The 17,703-nt window shown below is 34.9% G+C and overlaps 1 protein-coding gene across 2 annotated transcripts in view; it reads right to left on the bottom strand.

Annotated features, from left to right (window-relative positions):
* RAB6A (RAB6A, member RAS oncogene family) overlaps positions 1-17,703 on the bottom strand; it is a 108,195-nt gene that overhangs the window by 72,594 nt on the left and 17,898 nt on the right. For both annotated transcript variants that reach the window (XM_036888602.2, XM_036888601.2), the window contains exon 2: positions 351-409. In XM_036888602.2, the coding sequence (XP_036744497.1) occupies positions 351-409 (59 nt within the window). The remainder of the gene's footprint in view (positions 1-350; positions 410-17,703) is intronic.

The following is a 17,703-nucleotide window of genomic DNA, read 5'->3' as shown; positions in this document are numbered from 1 at the left end:
AATTACATTACTCATTTAGTCTTGGTTTCAAGTGTAGATCAAAATGTCACAGAATCCTAGACTTGGATAAAACCTCTATATAAGAGAACATATAAATCATGCCTACTTCTATCCCTGATGGTATTAGCAATAATATTTCAATAGACTTTGGAAGAGGGGATAAATCAAATGAAAAAGTTGAGGATTATGATCAACATCAGTTATACTTTGTATTTATATAGTTGTTTACAAATTATAGAAAGTGCTTTTATATCTAAGACTGCATGTAAACAAATGAATATTTTATAAGACCTTGAATATTACTTATAATACAAAATAGAAACAACTGGTGAGATGGCAAAAACAAATACCTGGTAGGTGTTGTCAAAACTGTCATACATGAATCTGGTGATCAAGGACGTCTTTCCAACTGAAAAGACAAAAGATTCACTCAGTTAACATATTACATTGGGTTCTCAAGCAACTTTTCTGTGGAGAACTGCAATTAAATTCAATAGGACATTTCTGCAATGGTTCTACTAAAAATAATTTAAAAACATAAAGCCCCAAGTTTGTTGAAATGCCTTTCTCTAATAACAGATAACAATTTCTCAAATTAAGAGTACTGGTAAAAGGCATTTATTTAGTTAAGAGCTGAGGCAAATGAAAAGATGGAAAAAAATAATCATGTTGACATATCTAATTCACGAAAGGCCAACCAGATATTTTACTCAGGACCTAATGAAATAGAACTGGGATTAGACCATGAAGAAACCATAGTACCTGGAAAGTAACCTGGGGAAAATGAGGTTCATGTTCACTTCATTCAGTGAATCAAAGCATAATCCCTGGGAGTATACAAAGACTAAAGATAGAGAGTCCTAGGAGAGGTATGAGAGCATTAAGAACTAAACTGTTTAAAAGTGAGAAAGAAGTGACATGAAAAACTGTTTTGAAACTCCTCTCAGGATCAGATCTCTCCACTTCTCCAATAGGGTGACACCACAATTCATACCACTATTTTGTATTGGTATTTTTAGGTAATCCATATGAAAATACCACTAGGTCAAAAATAGTGGAATAGTGGCAATTTCCTTACCAATGGGCATACTTTCCAAGGATAAGAACCACATCTACATTTTCTTTCTACAGACTCAATAAATACTAAATGAATATAACAAATTATATCAATTAGAAAGGAACTGTGTAAATCTCTCAAATGTACCCCAAAATGTAAATACTTCTGGGAGGAAAAGAAAACTACCTAGTCCTTCATATTTCAGTTTGAGTTTAAGTAACTTTGGATTTCAACTGATGTTTTTAGAGACCTGACCTTGGCCTCTATATTATATCCTCTATTCATATGCATATAAACACCCAAGGAAAAAACTGGGCCAAAGAGGGAAGAACCCCACAAAAATCACCTACTCCTAGATGTCTTATTATGGAAAGCCTAAAATAGCAGGTTGAAGAGAAAAGCTATAGCTATTTTCCCTAGACCCTAGTCAAAAGTAAACTGATGTTTGGAAAGAAGTCTCTTTATAGAGCAATGAGATGACCAATTTCCTTCTTGATTAATAAAAAATAGAAATAAAAGTTTTCATTTTGTTTTGAAAAATGCTGCCCTCTTTTTATATATCTATTTTTTGTTTTCATTCTTTATTTTCAATGTATCATTGATATACAATATTATATTGGTTTCAGGTGTACAACATAGCAATTCAACAGTTACATACATTACTAAATACTCATTGGGTTAGTGTAGTCGCCCTCTGTCAACATACAAAGATAATTCCAGTATTATTGACTGTATTTCCTATGCTGTACTTTTCCCCCATTACTAATTTATTTTATAAATGGGTGTTTGTACCTCTTTATCCCCTTCACCCATCCTCCCACCCCTTCCCCATGGCCACCACCAATCTGTTCCCTGTTTATGAGTCTGTTTTGTTTTGTTTTTTAGATTCTACATAAAAATGAAATCATATGGTATTTGTCTTTCTCTTAGTTACTTCACTTGACATAATACCCTCTAGGTCCACCCATGTTGTTACAAATGGCAAAACTCCCTCTTTTTCTTAAAGTAAGAATAAACTGTGTGTTGTAAAGCAGGCAATACAGAAAAGATCAAGAATAAACTGAAAATTACATGTATCCTACCACCCATTATAATTAATGTGAAAACTTTGCTGTATTTTCCCAAAATATTTTTTATATAGAAGAGTATGCACTTAAAGGCAAAACTTTACAACCATTCCTAGAGAACTGAGGAACAATACATATACTAATATTATTTAACACTGATTGGAATCTGTAAAAAGTAAACCTATAAATCTCAAGATAAAAAGCATAATGCATTTCACAGAAGAGAAAAAACAGTAATTGAAAAAAATCAAAGGAGCATATAAATTATATAATTAAGAAATACAAAAATCTTATTAAAATTTTTTATTTAAAGGATTAAAAACTCATTAAGCATTTTAAATATGATTCTTCAATATGGGGTCCTTGTAAATTTACTGTTCTTATTTACCCCAAAAGCTACTGTAAAATGGTTTGTAAACTTAAGATTTGCTTTTTTTTTTCTGACAGGTTATAAGCTCTGTATTTGTCTTGTTTACTCCACATCATCAGAGCTTAACACACTGCTTAGCACCTCATACTAAACAAACACATATTTGTTGAATTAATACCAACTTTTTCAGAAGGTAAAAATCCCAACCTAGCACACAATTACAGAACTGAAATAAAGTTTTATGAAACAACTTGCTATGGTCAATGCACTATTTTCTCTTCCATTGTTTTATAGGCTAACTGCTAAAACAGTTACTGGTTGAGTAAGATTTCTGGTATTGGCTTTAAAATAAATATTCCTATGAACATCATTTCCCAACTTCAAAGGAAAAGAGGTCAATATTTCATCAAGTATGATGTTACTTGTAGGTTTTTTTCAGTTGTTGTTGGGGCAGGGGAAAGCTGGTAAATATCCTTTATCAGATTTATACTGTTCACTTCTATTCTTAATTAAAAGTTTGTAGCAAATTGTATATAGATTTTGAATTTTGTAAAATGCCTCTCCTGCATCTATTGAAATGATTATATGGTTTTTTCTACATGCAGTGTATTAGAGTGATTGACTCTCAAATGTTAAATCAATCTTGCTTGTATAACTGATTTTTTTAAAAAATCTGACAAGATTATGAAAAAGGAAAATGATAAGCCAGTAACACTCATGGCAAAAGATGCAAAAGAATCCATAAAATTTTTACATTAATAAGCAAACAGTAGGGCCCTTGAAAACAAAGCCAGTACTCAAAAATCAACTGTATTTCCATATACTAGCAATAATTGGAAATTGAAATTTTAAAAAAATACTGTTTATGATAGCATCAAAAATAAGATACCTCTGTATCTAACCAAAAATGTATAGGAACAATACACTGAAAATTGCAAAACACTGAGAAATTAAGGAAGACCTAAATAAATGGTAAGATATACCATGTTCAAGGATTGGAAGACTGAATATTACTTCAAAATTGTTAAATGTCACTTCTCTCCAAACTGATCTACAAATTCCATGCAATCCCAATTATAACACAGCAGGGTTTTTGTTTCTTTGAATAAATTGACAAACTGATTCAAAAGCTTATTTGGAAAAGCAAAGAACTTGGAATAGTCAATGGAATAACCTTGGAGAACACAACTGGAGAACTTACACTACCAGATTTCAAGATTTACTATTAAGCTACAGTATATAAGACCAATGTGGTATGAATGTGCATATAGACAAACAGGCCAACAGAACAGAAGAGAATCCAAAAACAGACACATGTGTATGTGGCCACTTAACTTATGGCAAAAGCACCAATGGAATTCAGTGGGGAAGAAATGGGACAATTGGTTATCTAAATGGAAAAAAATGAACCTTGATCCTACACTTCACACAAAAAATTAATTCAAGATGGATTACAGCCCTAATTGTAAAAGCTAACACCTAAAGCTTCAAAAGAAAGTACAGGAAACCATCTTCATTTCTTGGGGTAGGCAGAGATTTCTTAAACAGAACTCAAAAAGAAAGATATTTAAAGATTGAACTTTACCAAACTAGGAATTTCTGTTCAAGCAACAATTAAGAGAGCGAGTTTATCAAGAAACATAAAAGGCAAGGCCAGACTGGGAGATAAGTGACAAGGAAAGTAGTTCCAGCATGACATGATAAGGAGCTACATATACCCACTCCCCAGTGAAAATGGTAAGGAAAAAAAAAAATTAAGATCTTTGAAAATAGTCCTAAAGAGATACAGAAAATGACAAAACATTTGTTCAAGAAAATACCCTAAAACTCAGTAGGAAAAGAGTATGTGGTATTTGAACAAAAAAAATGTACAAGATGTTCATAACAGCTTTATTCATAATGGCCAATACCAGAAGCAATCCAAATGTTTACAAGTAAGAGAATGGATAAATTCTGGCATCGTAATATAATGAAATATTACACAGGAAAATAACATCTTACTCATATATATACAACTCATGACAGAATATATATATCTCATGGACAAATTTTACAGACATTACATAGAGTGAAAGTGTCCTGAAACAGAAATTTATTGTTTGATTCCATTAATATAAAGTTCAAAACTGACAAAATTAATCAATGGAAATATTAGTCAAAATAGTAATAACTTTTGGAGTTTCTAACTGGAAAAGGGAACCAGGGAGCTGGGAATGACTTGTATCTTCACCTGGGTGGTAGTAACAAGGATATATAAACTATTCAACAAGTCATACACTTCCCAAATAATGTCTGGAGTTTGTTTCTAAATAGTAATGTCAAATGTCAGTTTCTTAGTTAGGACAAAGGTATCATACTAATATATGATGTTAACATAGGGTAAACTAGGTGAGGGGTAAATAGGAACTATGCACTATGTTTGTAATTTTTCTATAAATTTAAACTTATTCCAAAATGAAAAGCTTTAACAAAGGTAAAAAAAAAAAAAATACACACACACACACAATGTATACTCCCTGAATAAAGTTTAAAAGATTGGTATACTTTTCTGTATACCTATATTATACTCACATTTTATCTAAATTTTAAAAAGATCTAACAAGCATCAGACCCTGAACCTATAACCTACTTGATCCCTAAACAGGCTCATCTAATCACCTGGCACCAACAGTAAGGGTAACTATCCTGACTCTGAAGTATACTCACATCCACTTGAGTAAACCTTTTACTGAGGTTGGAGAGGACCAACATAAAGGTCAGAAAGCAGGGACTTCATCAAGCTTGCACAGAATGCATGAACTATTCTATACCTGCTTGCTAATAAGTGGTTAATAAATGTCCGTAAGTACGGCAGGAAGAGGATGCAAGGAAGGAAAGGATGAAGGGAGGAAAGCTAGCTGGCTAACTAATTCAGGAGGCAGGGAAGGGGTAAGAGAACTAAAACAAGAATTGGCAAAATTTAGTAACTGAAGTTCTACGGTGGTATTTGGCGATTTAATACCAAAACCAACTACATTCATACAGCTTATGTCTAAATAAACATGACCCTACCATTCTAGTGTTATCAACCTTACTTTATTATTCCAGGAAATTACTGTCTAGAAAAATAAAAGTTGCAAACTATTGTTCCTTCAGGAAATTCCCAAAAGTTCATTCAAATGAAGATGAAACTGTTGATATTGTTAATAGCATCAAGAACTGTTTAGTCTCACAGATACTTTGAACCTTGTCTCAAACCCTCACTTTATTATGCCCACAAATCTTGAACTATTATAATAGGATCCTTACCTAATCCCAACCAAGCCCCCATATTAAAACTCCCACCTTAAATCAGACCTCAAAATCCATAAATATCCCAATTCTGCCCTCCTCCCTCTCCAAGAGGCTACTGTATTGGGTTGAATAGAGTATCCCTCAAATTCATGTCCACCCAGAACCTGTGAAATGTGACCTTACTTGATAATAGGGTCTTGGCAGATGTAATCAAGTTAAAAATGTGATCATGCTGGATTAGGATGGATCTTAATCCAATTGCTGGTATCCTTTTAAGAAGAGGGAAATTTGGACATGGGGACACACAGGAGAAGGCCATGTGAAGACAGAGGCAGAGTCTTAGAGTTATGCTGCCATAATCCAAGCCATGGATTGCTGTCAATTGCCAGAAGCGAGGAGAGATGCATGGGATGGTTTCTTCTGTAGAGCCTGCAGAGGGAGAATGACCCTCTAGACAACTTGCTTTGGGGACTTCCAGCCTCTAGAAGTGTGAGATAATAAATTCCTGTTGTTGCAAGCTAACCATTTGTGGTAATTTGTTGTGGTAGCCCTAGGAAACCAACACAGCTACTAAGACAAAGTATTATCTCCCTTACCATGTTAAGCAATAAACTCAGATTTACCTTAGTAATAGATTGTTTTGGTGGTATTTTCAAGGAGTCAACACTGCACAGGGTTCATTATATTATCAGTACAACTGTGATGTATGTCTGGAAATGTCCCTAAGTATTTAAATATATTTTCATTATCCATTAACAGATGGCCCCAATGTGAAAATCACTACTTTCCAATTAAACCACTACAAAGAATCAAAGGATGTTTTGTCATATTCTAGTTCAAATGTCACATTTTCTGTGAAATACCCTTAAGTCTTTGCAGCTCCACACTCCATGCTCTAACACTTGGGACATACAGCCTTAACTACAACCCTTCTCCTTAGGTTGAATAGGTCCTTCTATGGAAAGATGGATAAATGAATGAATGAAAGTGTCCTGACTGTAATGTTAACAAAGGCCATGAATTCTAAAAGGTATTGTAGTACTAGATTATCTAATTACTTTTTGTCATTTAAAATGGGAAAAGCATTCTGGATATTTTATTTCAAATTCCTGTATTAGTAAAGCTAACAGAAAATACTCCATGGGTGGGAATCTAAACTAGTACAGGGACAACCTTTCCTACAGGGCCATTTGGCAGTATTTATCAAAATAGGAACATGCATCACCATGTAAGAACTTATTCACTATGTAAGAACTTGTTCACCATGTAAGAACTTGTTCGTTATGCTTCAGAAGATTGGAGACTGTTCAGAATTAGGCTTGGGGTTGATTAATGATTGTGCATTGAGTCCCCTATACAGAATTTTATTATTGTTAACAACCATTTGATCAATAAATATGAGAGATGCCCTCTCAAAAAAGAAAAAAATAGGAACATGCAGTTTGATATAGTATGCAGTTTGATCTAAACAGGTGTACATAAAAGAAATAATCAGGCATGTGCACAAAGCTTTAGGTAAAACTACTCACTGTACTACTATTTACAAAAGTAAAACTTAGAAACAGACTACTTTCAACAGGGCCATGGTTATATAAATTATGATGCCTTCATAAGGTACACAATATTATGTATCCAAATTTTTGCTACAAAAATTTTAGTGCCATAAGAAATAGGTGAAAATATTTTAATGTAAAAATCAAATTGTAAAAAAAGGCTGCATAATTTTATCCCATTTTGCTAAAGCAAAAATATGTATTAATCACCCATAATCAAGAAAAACTACATCTATAATTATTAAAAATTATAAAAGCAAAACAATTTCTAACAGTAAAAATCTAAAAGAAAGGAGAAAAAGCACCTAAAGGAGAAACTCTCAGAATAAAATTAAGAACAAGACAACTGTAAAATACTGGAGGAAAAGGTAGTTAAATCTACGCTAATTTCTTCTCAACTGTTAAATACACACTCAAAAGAAACTAAAACTGATGAAGTTTACGCAGTTAAGACTCTGAAATGCAATCATAGACCCATGATGAAACAGCTTATCCCTATACTAGATTAACAAATGTGTCATTTACATATTTCAAATTAAAATGTTTAAGTATGTATTGTGAAACTGAAATGAAACCTCATTTAAAATGGAGTGAGGTGGCCAGAAAGGGGAGCTCTCACGTCATACCACTCTTTGTAGGCCTTTGCAGCCCCAACAGGAAGAAGCCTACTTTACTAACCAAGCAGGAGGAAGATTTTCTCCTTGCCCAGCAACAGCCCAGCCAATGAGAGGCAGTCACAACTCAGCCAATGAAAGCCACTAAACTTTGAACCCCTAAGTTACTCCAATGAACTTTTTATCTATGACAACCCCTCCAACTCCCCCTTTCCTCTATAAAAAGGCATTCCTCCTTTCTTCTTCTGGCTTGCCTACAGTTTTGTCATAGCTTTCATGTCCTGAATTTAACTATCTGCAATTCCCAAATAAACCCTTTTTTGCTGATAAAATAACTGACTCTTATTTTTAAAGCCAATAGTATCATTTTTCATTATTCTACATGACTTCTGGTTAATCAATTAGCAACATTAATTTCTACTGAAGTCCTTTATAAAATAGTTTTGAATACAAAAAACTGTATGTTCACTCAAAAGGTAACTCTCTTAAATAGCTTATTTTGGATCAGCAGAATGCAATGAAAGGTTCAAATATCCCATTCTATTTATGGATACATATTTGTCATTTAAATGGCATGTTTGTAAGTAATCTCTAAAAAACTACAATGGCAGTTACACTGCTGCCTTGAAACTGCCTGCAGAAACAAAATAGAAAGTAGAGCCCAATTCCAATATTTATAATAAAATTTCTGAAATCAGGCCATCTGCAAGATGTTATTTATACTCTCTTGTAATTCTGTAGAGACCAGGAATGACAATGATCTCAGTGGGATTCCTATTCCATTTCACTACAAAGGCTTACCTGATTTTATTGTGCTTCACAGATCTTGTGTTTTTTGTGGCAAACATGTATCAAGCAAGTCTACCAGTGCCATTTTCCCAGCACCATTTGCTTACTTAGTGTCTCTGTGTCACAGTTTGCTAATTCTCACAATATTTCAAACTTTTCTATTATTGTGTTTGTTATGGTGATCAGTGATTGTGACTTGTTGAAAGCTCAAATTATGTTTGTATTTTTTAGCAATAAAGTGTTTTTAAATTAAGGTATGTACTTTTTTTTAGACATAATGCTATTGTATACTTTGATTGATTACAAGAGTATAAACAACTTTCACAAGCACTAGGAAACCAAAAAATTCACTTAACTACTTTTGTTGCAATATTTGCTTTACTGTGGCAGTATGGCGGTATGAACTTAGCCCACAGTATATCCAAAGTATGCTTGCACTATCCACTCACGAATAATTCAGGTATGAGATCTAAACCAAATGGTAGGGCTGTATCTTTTAAACACTTGTAGCCCAAGGCATATAAGAAAGAAAAAGATCCTACTCACCTATATTTCTTAATTTTAATGGGCATATACTAAATGCCAGGGATGACATAAATGCTGGGGATAAAAAAAACAAAACACAGTCCCTCTTCAAGTTAAGTAAGGGAGAAAGAAAAATTATTGCAGTGTGATAAAAAGTACAGGGAAAGGATGCACAGGATATTATAGGTGAGAGCAGTTTTCTGTAATGAGGCTGGAAGATCAGGAAAAACTTCCCAGAGAAAAATGACTGTAAAGTTGAGGTTAGAAGAAGAGGTTAACCAGAATAAAGAAAGATGGCAGTTGGGGCCTTTAACAAGTACCATGAGCTACCCTATATTAGAAAACCTGCTTGTGGAGCTTTATTTATTTTTCCAACCTTAACAGGAATATATCTAAAAAGAAATAAATTTAAATATATAACTCCACTTATATAAAGGAGTACCTGAATTGTTCAAAACAAATAAAAAAGGAACATAGCAATAAGTCATGTACATTATAGTCATGTATAGAATAGTCATATTATGTAACTCATATTACAGCCTCTTAGAAGCTTTTACTTCTAATAATGAACCGATCCCAGTGTCAAAAGTCTTCTAAGTGAATAAGCAATATTTGGAAGCAGTTGCTGGACTGGAATACTAATTCTGCCTTTATGAAAAAATTGAGATTATGATTCACATACCATAAAATTCACACTTATAAAATGCAAAATTTAGTGGTTTTTAGAATAGTCACAAAGTTGTAGAAGCATGACCACTAATTCCGGAATATTTTCCATCACTCCAAACAAGAAATCCCGTACCCACTAGCACTTGTTCTCCATAACCCTGCCTCCCCAGCAACCATTAATCTTTCTATATCTATAGATTTGCCTATTCTCCAGCCTACCTTTTACCAGCTTTGTAACAGGTTCTTTAATCCTTCTGCACTTGGTTCATCTATAAAGTAAGTGTAATAATAATAATTCCTAAATCACAGAGCAGTTCTTAATACATATAAAGTGGTTGGTATGGACATGCTCAGTGAATATAAACAATTATTAGAAAGCATTTTGATAGTCCTTTTTGGAAATCTAAGATTTCACTGGGAAAGTGAAGATAATTCTAGATGAACTCAGAATCTAAGTATCCTCTAACTGAAAAGAAATGCTGGGCTATAAGGCAAATCTCAACAAATTTTCAAGTTTTAAAATCACATAGAATATGCTCTCAGTGAAACTGAACAAGAAATTTATTAACTAAAAGATATCTAGAAAGCCCCAAAATGTTTGGAAATAAAGTAATACACTTATACCCCATGTGTTCACAAGGAAATCACAACTGAAATTTCAAAATATGAACTGAATAACAATGAAATTATAACATACTGTGTACATTATTCATAATAGCCAAAAAGTGAAAACAAGCCATATGTCCATCAACTGATGAATGAATAAACAAAATGTAGTATATCCATGCAAGGAGTATTATCCAACCAAAAAGGAATTGAGTACTGATACATGCCACAAGGAGGATGAATCTTGAAAACACTATGCTAAGTTCAAGAAGCCAGTCACAAAAGATCACACATAATATGATTTCATTTATATGAAGTATCTAGAATAGGCAAATAAGTGGTGCTTCAGGATGAGAGAAGGTAGGTGAATTGGGTGGTGATGGCTAAGGGATACAGATTCTTTTGGAGGTATGGAAATGTCCTAAAATTGATTGTGGTGATGGTTGTACAACTCTGTATCATGCACACACAGCTGAACCTTACACAATGCAAGGGTTGGGAGTGCCCACCCCCCAGTACAGTCAAAAATCCACATACAACTTTTCACTCTCCAGAAACATTAACTACAAATAGCCTGCTGTTGACCAGAAACCTTACTGATAACATAAACTTTTGATTAACATATATGATAGCTACAGCTTTATGTAATGTATTTCTTAAATAAGACTTACAAGTCGAAATTATTCCTCGATCCATGGGCTGCAGAATGGACGTTGTGTTAGTAAGCATGAAAACAACATTAATCTCACTGTACATCTCCAACAGAGCTCTTGGGTGTCAAGGTACATTGTCAATGAGCGGTAATATTTTCAAACTATTATTTTCTGAGCAGCAGGTCTCAACAGTGGGCTTAAAATAGTCAATAAATTTATGTTACAAACAGATGTGCTGCCATCCAGGCTTTGTTGTTTCACTTACAGAGCATGGCAGAACAGATTTAGCCTAATTCTTAAGATCCCTAAGATTTTTGGAATGATAAATGATCACTGGCTTCAAGTCACCAGTTCATTAGCCATTAACAAGAGTCAGCCTGTCCTTTGACGATTTGAACCCAGGCATGCCTTTTCCTCTCTCTAGCTATGGAAGTCCTAGATGGCATCTTCTACCAGAGAAGGCTATTTTGTCTACATGGAAAATTAGTTAGTGTAGCCACCTTATCTTAGCTAGATCTTTTGGATAAACTGTGCAGCTTACACTTCAGTACCTGCTGCTTCACCTTGCACTTTTATGTTATGTACTGGCTTCTTTCCTTAAACCTTATGAACTGACTTCTGCTAACTTCAGACTTTTCTTCTGCAGCTTCCTGACCTCTCCAACCCTTCACAGAATTGAAGAGAGTTAGGGTCTTGTTCTGGATTAGGCTTTGGCTTACAGGAATATTGTGGCTGGTTTGATCTTCTATCCAGACAACTAAAACTCTCCATGTCAGCAATAAGGCTGTGTTGCTTTCCTTTCATTCCTGTGTTCACTCAAGTAGCCTTTCTAATTTCCTTCAGGTACATTTCTTCTGCCTTAACAGTGTAACATGGCTGTTTGGCACAAGTGGCCTAGCTTTCAGCCTGTTTCAGCTTTCATCATGTCTCCCTCACTAAGTTAAATCATTTCAAGCTTTTGAAGTTAGAGATATGTGACTTCTCTTTCAACAGTTAAGAGGACCCTGTAGGGTTATTAATTGACCTAATTTCAATATTGCTGTCTCAGGGAATATGCAGAACAAGGAGAGGAAGATGTGGGGAACAGCTGGTTGGTGGAGCAGTCAGAAAACATACATGTATCAATTAAGTTCACCATCTTATACAGGTATGGTTTGTGACACCCCCAAACAATTGCAGTAACATCAAAGATCACTGACTATAGATCATAACAGATATAATAAAGTTTGAAATACTGCTAGAATTACCAAAATGTGATACAGAAACACAAAGTAAGGAAACGTTGTCCAGAAAATGGTAATGATAGACTTGCTCCATGAAACATTGTCACAACCTTTAATTTGCAAAAAACACAAAATCAGCAAAGTGCAATAAAAAGAGGTATGAAAGTACCTTCATTAGAAAGGAATACAGGCAAGTGCCCTAGGCCATCCCGAAGGCCTCCCCGCCCATGGCAGCTCAGGGGATTAACCCGGAGGCTACTACCTATGCATGGTTGACAAGCACAGACAACAGAGACGAGACGGGTGCAGAGACCAGGAGGCACACAGGTCTTTGCTCTTACGGCAGAACAAGTGCTGTTGGCATGCGACCCTGCCATTGCCGTAGGCCATCTTGAAGGCCGCCCCGCCCACAGCAGATTAGGGGATTAACACAGAGGCTGCTCCCTGTGTGTGGTTAACCTGCGACCAGCAAAAAGGAAAGGACTTTGTTCTCCCAGCTGACACATGCACCACTTGCCGATGACCACTCCAATTGCCATGAAAAGGCAGAAGAACCTTGCTCAGTTCAAAATCCCTCAAACACCAGACAGAAATCGCCTATCTTCCTGAAAGAATTCAAAATAAAAGTCATAAGCATACTGATGGAGCTACAGGGAAATATTCAAGAGCTAAAGGATGAATTCAGGAGGGAGATAACAGAAATGAAACAAACAACAGAAGTGCAAGAGAATGTTAATGGAATAGAAATCAGAGAACAGGAATACAAAGAAGCTGAGGCAGAGAGAGATAAAAGGATCTCTAGGAATGAAAGAATATTAAGAGAACTGTGTGACCAATACAAACAGAACAATATTGGCATAACAGGGGTACCAGAAGAAGAAGAAGAGAGAAAAAGGGATAGAATGTCTCTGAAGAAATAATTCCTCAAAATTTCCCCAATCTGGGGAAGGAAATGGTCTCTCAGACCATGGAAGTCCACAGATCTCCCAAAACAAGGGAGTCAAAGAGGACAACACCGAGACATATAAAAATTACAATGGCAAAGATCAAAGACAAGGACAGAGTATTAAAAGCAGTCAGAGAGAGAAAAAAGATCACCTACAAAGGAAAACCCATCAGGCTATCATGAGACTTCTCAGCAGACCTTACAGGACAGAAGGGAGTAACATGATATATTCAACACAATAATCTTCAGAGAAAATACAGCCTCGAACCAAGAATACTGTATCCAGCAAGATTATTATTTAAATTTGAAGGAGGGATTAAACAATTCTGAGATAAGCAAAAGTTGAGGGAATTTACCTCCCACAAGTCATCTCTACAGTGTATTTTAAAGGGACTGCTCTAGGTGGAAGTATGCCTAAGGCTAAACAGCTGTCACCAGAGAAAATAAAACCACAGCAAAGAAAGTAAACCAACCAAACATTAACTAAACGAAAAATAAAATCAGATATCCACAAAATCAGTCAAGAGAAACACTAAAAGTACAGAATAAAACACCTAACATATAAAGAGTGGAGGAGGAAGAAAAAGAAGAGAGAAATAAAGAATCAGAAGACTATGTTTATAATAGCGTAGTAAGTGAGTTAAGTTAGATGGTTAGATGGTAAAGAAGATGACCTTGAACCTTTAGTAATCACAAATACAAAGCCTGCAATGGCAATAAGTACATATCTATCAATAATCACCCTAAGTGTAAAACAGACTGAATGCACCAATCGAAAGACACAGAGTAATAGAATGGATAAAAAAGGAAGACCCATCTATATGCTGCCTATAAGAAACTCACCTCAAACCCAAAGACATGCACAGATTAAAAGTCAAGGGATGGAAAAACATATTTCATGCAAACAACAGGGAGAAAAAAGCAGGTGTTGCAGTACTAGGATCAGACAAAATAGACTTCAAAACAAAGTAACAAGAGATTAAGAAGGACATTACATAATGATAAAGGGGTCAGTCCAACAAGAGGATATAATCATTATAAATATCTATGCATCCAACACAGGAGCACCGACATATGTGAAACAAATACTAACACAATTAAAGGAGAAAATAGAATGCAATGAATTCATTTTAGGAGACGTCAACACACCATTCAATACCAGACAGAAAATAAAAACACAGAGGCACTGAACAACACACTAGAACAGATGGACCTAACAGACATCTACAGAAGTCTACACCCAAAAGCAGCAGGATACACATTCTTCTCAAGTGCATGTGGAACATTCTCCAAAATGGACCACATACTAGGCCACAAAAAGAGCCTCAGTAAATTCCAAAAGATGAAATTGTACCAACCAACCTCTCAGACCACAATGGTATAAAACTAGAAATAAATTGTAAAAAGAAAGCAAAAAGGCTCACAAACACATGGAGGCTTAACAACATGCTCCTAAATAATCAATGGATCAATGACCAAATAAAAATAGAAATCAAGCAATATATGGAAACAAATGACAACAACAACACAAAGCCCCAACTTCTGTGGGACGCAGTGAAAGCAGTTCTAAGAGGAAAGTATATAGCAATCCAGGCATACTAAAAGAAGGAAGAACAATCCCAAATGAATAGTCTAAAATCACAATTACCAAAATTGGAAAAAGAAGAACAAATGAGGCCTAAAGTCAGCAGAAGGAGGGACATAATAAAGATGAGAGAAGAAATAAACAAATAAAAGAGAAGAATAAAACAATAGAAAAAAATCAGTGAAACCAAGAGTTGGTTCTTTGAGGAAATAAACAAAATAGATAAGCCTCTAGCCAGACTTATTAAGAGAAAAAGAGAATCAACACACATCAACAGAATGAGAAACGAGAAAGGAAAAATCACGATGGACCCCACAGAAATACAAAGAATTACTAGAGAATACTATGAAAACCTATATGCTAAGAAGCTGGAAAACCTAGAAGAAATGGACAACTTCCTAGAAAAATACAACCTTACAAGACGGACTAAGGATTAAACAGAAAATCTAAACAGACCAATTACAAGCAACGGAATTGAAGCAGTAATCAAAAAACTACCCAAGAGCAAAACCCCAAGGCCAGATGGATTTACCACGGAATTTTATCAGACATACAGAGAAGACATAATAACCATTCCCCTTAAAGTTTTCCAAAAAATAGAAGAGAAGGGAATACTCCCAACCTCATTCTATGAATCCAGCAACACCCTAATACCAAAACCATGCAAAGACCCTAAAAAAAAGAAAATTACAGACCAATATCCCTGATTAACATAGATGCAAAAATACTCAACAAAATATTAGCAAACCGAATTCAAAAATACATCAAGAGGATCACACACTATGACCAAGTGGGATTCATCTCAGGGGTGCAAGGATGGCACAGCATTCAAAAATCCATCAACATCATCCACCACATCAACAAAAAGAAGGACAAAAATCACATGATCATCTCCATAGATGCTGAAAAAGCATTCAACCAAATTCAACATCAGTTCATGATAAAAAGTCTCAACAAAATGGGTATAGAGGGCAAGTACCTCAACATAATAAAGGCCACATCAAGTATAAAAATCAAATGAGTATTCATATTTGAACTGTTTATAGTTCATAATGCATGAGCAAAACCAAAAGTTTCTGTGATGACTGCCCTTGTACTGTTCACCATGTAACTTATTCACTATGTAAGAATTTGCTCTCCATGTAAGAACTTGTTCGTTATGCTTCAGAAGATTGGAGACTGACGAAAATTGGGCTTGGGGTGGATTAATGATTGTGCATTGAGCATTGACTTCCCTATACAGAATTTTATTGTTGTTAACAACCATTTGATCAATAAATATGAGAGATGCCCTCACAACAACAACAACAAAAAAGTACACACTTCCAATTGTAAAATAAATAAGTAACCGGGATGTAATATATAGCATAAGGAATATAGTCAAAATATTGTAACAACTTGGTATGGTGATAGCTGGTACCTAGAATTATCATGTATATAAATGTTGAATCACTGTGTTGTACACCTGAAACTAATGTAATGTAATACTGTGTGTCAACTACCCTTCAATAAAAAATAATTATCTAAAAAAAAAAAAAAAAAAACAGGAATATGGGCAGTAGATTAAAGTATTGTATCAATGTTAAATTTCCCAAAGTTGTAATGTCTACTGTGCTTATGCAATAAATGTCCTTGTTCTCTTAGAAAATAAAAAAAATTAAAAATTAAAAATAAAGGCCACATATGATAAACCCACAGCCAACATCATACTGAACAGTGAGAAGCTAAAAGCTTTTCCTTTGAGATCGGGAACAAGACAGGGATGCCCACTCTCCCCACTTTTATTCAACATAGTACTGGAGGTCCTAGTCACAGCAATTAGACAAAACAAAGAAATACAAGGAATCCAGATTGGTAAAGAAGACGTCAAACTGTCACTATTTGCAGATGACATGATATTGTACATAAAAAACCCTAAAGAATCCACGCCAAAACTACTAGAACTAATATCGGAATTCAGCAAAGTTGCGGGATACAAAATTAACACACAGAAATCTGTGGCTTTCCTGTACACTAACAATAAACTAACAGAAAGAGAAGTCAGGAAGACAATTCCATTCACAATAGCATCAAAAAGAATAAAATACCTAGGAATAAACCTAACCAAGGAAGTGAAAGACCTATATACCCTGAAAATTATAAGACACTTTTAAGAGAACTTAAAGAAGTCACTAACAAATGGAAACCCATCCCATGCTCTTGGCTAGGAAGAATTAATATTGTCAAAATGGCCATCATGCCCAAAACAATATACAGATTCGATGCAATCCCTATCAAATTACCAACAGCTTTCTTCAATGAACTGGAATAAATAGTTCAAAAATTCATATGGAAACACCAAAGACCCCGAATAGCTAAAGCAATCCTGAGAAGGAAGAATAAAGTGGGGGGGATCTCACTCCCCAACTTCAAGCTCTACTACAAAGCCACAGTAATCAAGACAATTTGGTACTGGCACAAGAACAGAGCCACAGACCAGTGGAACAGATTAGAGACTCCAGACATTAACCCAAACATATATGGTCAATTAATATATGATAAAGGGGTCACGGACATACAATGGGGAAATGACAGTCTCTTCAACAGATGGTGTTGGCAAAACTGGACAGCTACATGTAAGAGAATGAAACTGGATCACTGTCTAACCCCATACACAAAAGTAAATTCGAAATGGATCAAAGACTTGAATGTTAGTCATGAAACCATAAAACTCTTAGAAGAAAACATAGGCAAAAATAAAAATCTCTTGGACATAAACATAAGCGACTTCTTC

This window comes from Manis pentadactyla, chromosome 9 (genome assembly GCF_030020395.1).
Source record: "Manis pentadactyla isolate mManPen7 chromosome 9, mManPen7.hap1, whole genome shotgun sequence".
Classification (NCBI taxonomy): Eukaryota; Metazoa; Chordata; class Mammalia; order Pholidota; family Manidae; genus Manis; species Manis pentadactyla.
The sequence above is the reverse complement of the archived record's forward strand: the minus strand, read 5'-3'. Positions and strand labels throughout refer to the sequence as shown.